A 5779-nucleotide genomic window follows, 5' to 3' on the forward strand; every position below is an offset into this window, starting at 1 on the left:
TTTCCAAACAGGGTAAGTCAAAAATTCGGTCCAAGAAGCCTTGAAATAGCGCGAATCTTGACAAAAGAATCAACAAACGAGAAAACCGGCTAACCAAATTTATAAATCAGGCACCTTACATATAGCTAGCTGGAGTTAAAAGTGTGGATGTATGTCCGCTTTGTAGTAGAACCTGGGCTTCCTTAATAGAAATCGGAGAGTATATATAGATAGATAAAAAAAAAGTTGAACTATGGTCATACGGCAATGCTTTGCAACTTTACAAGTCGTTAATTTATGATCAGGTTTGGGCCTGGACAAAGAAGACGATGACCTTCACCGGGGTTTTGGGGTTGCGAGCATGCGCAACACATGGCGATGGCGACGTCAACGGCGGAGACGCGGGCATCGATGCGAGAGGAAGTGGGAGAGGATAAAGATGTGGTGGCCATTCGGGGTTTAGGTTTGGGCTTGGGCTTAGGGTTTATGCGGTACGTTTATAGCCACGCTCTCTCTATATATAGCAGTACCTCTGCCATTGACGGGCAGATTGGCAAGCAACAGCAGCAATGGCAATGGCCGCCTCCGATCAGCAACTACAGCAGGCCCGCAGCACCCGGCACGGCTTTGAGGATGAGTCCCGGTGGGTGGAGCTGATCCGGGAATCCCTCCGGGAGGTTTCCGGGGAGGAGGACGACGACGGCATCCCCGTGTCCGTGTTCGACGTGCCCAAGCAGCTGCTGGTGCACAAGCCCGAGGCCTACGCGCCGCAGTTCATCGCGCTGGGCCCCTACCACCACTGGCACCCTCACCTGTACGACATGGAGCGCTACAAGATCGAAGCCGCCCGCCGCGCGCTCCGTGCGGCCGGCCGCAGCCTGGACGACCTCGTGCGCGAGCTCCGGCACCTCGAGGGCAAGGTCCGCGCTCACTACCACCGCTACCTCGACTTCCGCGACGGGACGCTCTCGCTCATGATGCTCGTGGACGGCGCTTTCCTGCTAGAGTTCCTCACCATCCACCACCACCACGCCGCCGCCGCCGAGCCCGAGAGGCTCGCCGTCTCTAACTGGACGTCGAGGATGGCACACCTCATCGACCTGGGCGGGACCGGGCGGAAGTCCGCTCACAGCCTCATCCTCCGTGACATGCTCATGCTCGAGAACCAGATTCCGCTCTTCCTCCTCCGCGAGATCCTCCAGGCGCAGTGCCACTCCCAGTCCGTCGACGAGTCCACCGCGCGGCTCACCTGCATGGTGACGGGCCTCATGAAGGAGCTCTGTCCGTTCAAGATGGAGGGCAACTTCCCGGAGAAGCAGATCGAGAGGGACATCGCCAAGCACGCGCACCTGCTCGAGCTGCTGTACCACCTGCTCGTGCCCAGGCCCAAGCCCTCTGCGTCTGAGAACTCCGCCCCGGCGTGGTCTGGCCCCGTCGAGGATGATATCGAGGAGCAGCGACCGGACGGCGATGGCGGCCAAGAACAAGAAGGCGAAGGCCCTCCCGCCGGCACCGGCAACGAGTACGTGATGCAACTGCTCGCCGTCATTTTGAGCATGGCGTCGAGGCTCAAGGGCGGCCGCCTGGGCCACGTGATCGAGTTTGCGGCCAAGGCGCCGTGGAAGATGCTCGCCGGCATACCCGGCATCTCAGGCTTGTCCATGCACGCGGACGCAGACATGAGCCAGGAGATCGCGATCCCATCGGTGACCGAACTGGCCAGCAGCGGCGTTCGGTTTAAGCCGACCAACGGCAACCTGTCCACCATCACCTTCAACCGCAAGACGGCGACGCTGCACCTCCCGGCGGTGACCCTCGACTGCAACACGGAGGTGGTGCTCCGGAACCTGGTCGCCTACGAGTCATCCGCCGCGTCGGGCCCGCTGGTGTTCACCCGATACACGGAGCTGATGAACGGCATCATCGACACCGACGACGACGTCACGCATCTCCGCAAGCGCGGCGTGGTGATCAACCGCATGAAGAAGAGCGACGGCGAGGCCGCCAAGCTGTGGAACGGCATGAGCCGCTCAGTGCAGCACTCCAAGGTGCCGGACCTGGACGCGGTCATCGACGACGTGAACCGCTACTACGGCCGGCGGTGGAGCGTCAAGGCGAAGCGGTTCATGCGCAAGTACGTGCTCAGCTCATGGAAGATGCTCACCTTCCTCGCCACCATCAGCATGCTGCTGCTCACCACCTTGCAGGCCTTCTGCTCCGTCTACACGTGCTCTCGGTGGTTCACTGACGTCGTAGTCACGGTCACGCCGACGCCGGCAGAGTAGATCGGTACAGGCGTGCGTTCCTTGACCACGCTATAGTGATCATGCTGTTGGATTGTTTGCACCCGTTTTTTTTTTTTTTTTTTTTTTTTTGCCGGCGAGAACATCGCCCTGGCCCCCTCCGTCCGTTGATCCGGCAACCAAGAGGGAGGGGACCTTGGTAGGAGTAGGAATAAGTTTATGGTCTGGTCTCTGGTCGTCGATGGCGAGACGATGATGTTGCCTTTGACGTGGACTAAATCATATCATCGCCTCCTCTCCTTGTGTCACCGAGAGGCGGCGTGTAGAGGGTGGTGTGTCCTCAGATCTGGTTCTATGGATCTGGTTTTGCTTGTGCATGTCTGTCTCGGTGGCGTTGTTCTATGGAACGGAATTTTCCATGTTGAGTCGGTGAATTGCACGTGTGGCTTTTGGTTATTGTGGTTGTTCATTTTCAATGTTGAGTGAAAATGGAAAATAAAGTCTTCGGCAAGTCATTATAGGAAAAATGTTGCATGCCTAGTATCGGGTTTGCCGAGTGTGTGTCATCGAGCATTTGACAAGCAAGTTGTTTGTCGAGTGTACTGGTGGCAAAGCTTTAAAACAAGAACAGGCCCGAGTAGGGTAGCTTTTATTCGAAAATCACGTATCACCAATCAATCTATTCGCTAGAGCCGCTTTTGAAAAGGAGGTTGGAACTTCCGGCATTTGTATCAATGTGATGCACACTTCTATTTTTATTAAAGTTGATGTAAAGCAGTCAGACCAAAACAATCAGCAAAGTACACAATAAAAGCAACTACGGCCAAGCGAATACAAGATATGGATGTAACACATATGCCTATGTTTGTTTCTTCCATAGCACCGCCTTCCAGAAGGGATAACTGACATCCCACTACTAGAGAAAATTTTATACACAGAACTTTACCAGTAGCGCTTGTTAAAAAAGGGCGCTCGTGCTAAATAGCAGTAGCGTGTGCAGCATAAACGCGCTACAGATACAAACACATCAGTAGCGTGTCTAACTTTAAACGCGCTACTACTAAAGTTCTCACCACTAAGCCGATAGGCTACATATAGTAGTAGTGTTCATATAGAAACCGCGCTACCACTAATTTTATTGTAGCAGCGTGTTTACGTAGAAAGGCGCTACTACTAACGAAAAGAAAATAAATCAAAAAACAAATAGAAAATTAATGAAAATGAAAGAAATAGAAAAAGGAAAAAGAAAAAAAAATAAAATGTAAAGAAAATAAATGAGAAAGGAAAAAAGAAGAAAGGCTTCGCAGTAGCGCGTTTTGTGAAATGCGCTATAGCTAACTTAGCTATAGCGCGTTTTCAGTAACACGCTACCGCTATGTTTGATTTAACCAGCGGGTTTCCCTCCCTCCGGCCATCACTTCTCTCCCAAATCCCTCGCCCCACTTCACCGCCGTGTCCCCAATTCGCCGTCGCCTCACTACGCCGCCGTCTCGCCGACGCCCCCGGAGCCACCAGAGCCGCGCGCCGTCGATGCCACCAGAGCCACCCCCAACGCCACCGGAGCCGCGCGGCCTCATCAACGCCATCGGAGCCACCCACGATGCCCTTGCCTCCCTCGCCGTCACCGGAGACGCCCCTGCCTCCCTCGCCACCACTGCCTCCCTCGGTACTACTGGAGCAATCCTTTGTAAGCACCCCTCCTCTCTCTCTCTCTCATGCATAGCACAAACATTGGACATACTAACTATCTAGGTTAACAAGTTTAATTAGGTTAATTATCTAGGTTAGTGCAAAATTTTAGTTAGGGCTTTGACATAGAACTAGTTAGGTTAACTAGTTTAATTAGGTTAATTATCTAGGTTAGTGCAAAAATTTAGTTAGGGCATTGACAGAGAACTAGTTAGGTTAACTAGTTTAATTAGCTTAATTATCTAGGTTAAGAAAAAATTATTTAGGGCTTTGACAGAGAACTAGCTAGGTTAACTAGTTTAATTAGGTTAATTATCTAGGTAAACTAGGTTAACAAGCTAGGTTAATTAGGTTCGTTAGGTTAACAAGCTAGGTTAACTAGGTTCGCTAGGTTAGAGGAAAAAATTATTTTAGAGCATTAGGTCAGAAGAGTTAGAGAAATAGAGTTCCTTTGCAATTTAATTGGGTTCTGTCCTAGGCAGAGAAGGGTTAGAGAAAATAAGGTGTGTGTGTGTGTGTGAGAGAGAGAGAGAGAGGAATAGCTAGAACAGAATTTGGGTTCTGTCCTAGGCAGAGAAGTGTTTTGTAAGATCATTTTGCAAAGGTTTTTGATTTTTGAAAAAACCACTATTTTTCTAGGAAAAGAATTTAGGCAAGTTTTATTTTAAAGATGATCCCTTCCTAGACTTTTATTGTTGATTATATCTTTTCATTGAAGTGGTTATGTTATATCTTTTCATTGAAGTGGTTCGATTGTACCCAAGTGGCCTTTTGTTGTTTCCAGGGAATGAAGCCGAGTGGCCTATGTTTTGCCGGAATGTTGATTCATTTCCGTTCCGACAAATTTCAGGTGCTCGATTTGTCCACTTTTTAGCAAAAGGTCATGCCGAAATTTTCCGTGAATTTCGGCATGACTTGTGCTACGAACTAGGACATATCGATTGCCCGAGATTTGCCGCACCGGAAAGGAGTCAACGTTTCTGCAAAACATAGGCCTTTTTATGTCATTATTCATTTTATTAGGTCTAGAATTAATTGACTAGATTTAATCGTAGGAAACATGGCTAGCAACAATGAAGGACAGGGTTCTGGTGATCGCGATTACGTCTACCTGGCTTGGTGATTGCAATGGGTGGGTCCTGTTGTGGCCAAAGAGTCTGCTTCGTCTGGAGACGGCCGGGAGCACACCCACAAGCACGCAATTAGGTATGAACATCAACATCCCACCTACCCAATTAGCGTCGGCTGTCGTGCAGGGTGATAGCAGACGGGGTGAGGAAGAGGCTCCATTAGTTGCTGGTGACGTCGTCATAGATGAGGACGACAATAACACTCAACAGTATCTCAATACTGACGCCTACTCAGGGTTTGAGCGTCATGAGTTGGTGCCTGAATTACCGCCTCCGGAGGCTGAACTTATTATAGACGACCTTTCGGTAGCAAAGAAGCCTAGGAAGAGACCAAGGAAAGGCAACAAAGTTGCTTCTATGATCCAGCCGCTGCAGCAGCCTCGGGTTCAAGACAGTATAGATATCCCCGGTGCGGCAAAATGGCAATATCCCGGTGAACCAATCCTATCTAATTAAAGCAGCGTTAGGGGCCAGATTCGGCGATCTAAGGAGACTTAATGATGATGTGCTATGGATAGAGAAAGGCCTCATCACCTCGAAAAATCCAGGATACCCTATCTACGTGGTTAACGTGCTTCGGCAATTGTCGTACGTCGACACATTCCCCTCAGAGAAGTTCTTCCTTTGATTCGATTACATCTTCGACATTTTTCACTTGAAGAAGCCGGATTTTACGTTTGTTCGCCTTTATGTCTTGCACATGAACTACCTCATCGGGGTTGAGAAGATACCTCATAT

General features: G+C 50.3%; 1 protein-coding gene across 1 annotated transcript; it reads left to right on the forward strand.

The window, feature by feature from the left end:
• Positions 1-541: 541 nt before the first annotated feature.
• On the forward strand, positions 542-2641 carry LOC123107746 (putative UPF0481 protein At3g02645). Its single transcript, XM_044529672.1, has one exon. It carries the CDS (start codon positions 549-551, stop codon positions 2262-2264), a length of 1716 nt encoding a protein of 571 aa, XP_044385607.1. The 5' UTR covers positions 542-548; the 3' UTR covers positions 2265-2641.
• The last annotated feature ends 3138 nt before the right edge of the window (positions 2642-5779 follow it).

The sequence above is a fragment of the Triticum aestivum genome, chromosome 5A (genome assembly GCF_018294505.1).
Source record: "Triticum aestivum cultivar Chinese Spring chromosome 5A, IWGSC CS RefSeq v2.1, whole genome shotgun sequence".
Classification (NCBI taxonomy): Eukaryota; Viridiplantae; Streptophyta; class Magnoliopsida; order Poales; family Poaceae; genus Triticum; species Triticum aestivum.

Excerpts from the sequence above, each read along its gene's own strand:
- LOC123107746 (XM_044529672.1), top strand. The coding sequence starts at position 549 with ATGGCAATGGCCGCCTCCGATCAGCAACTACAGCAGGCCCGCAGCACC.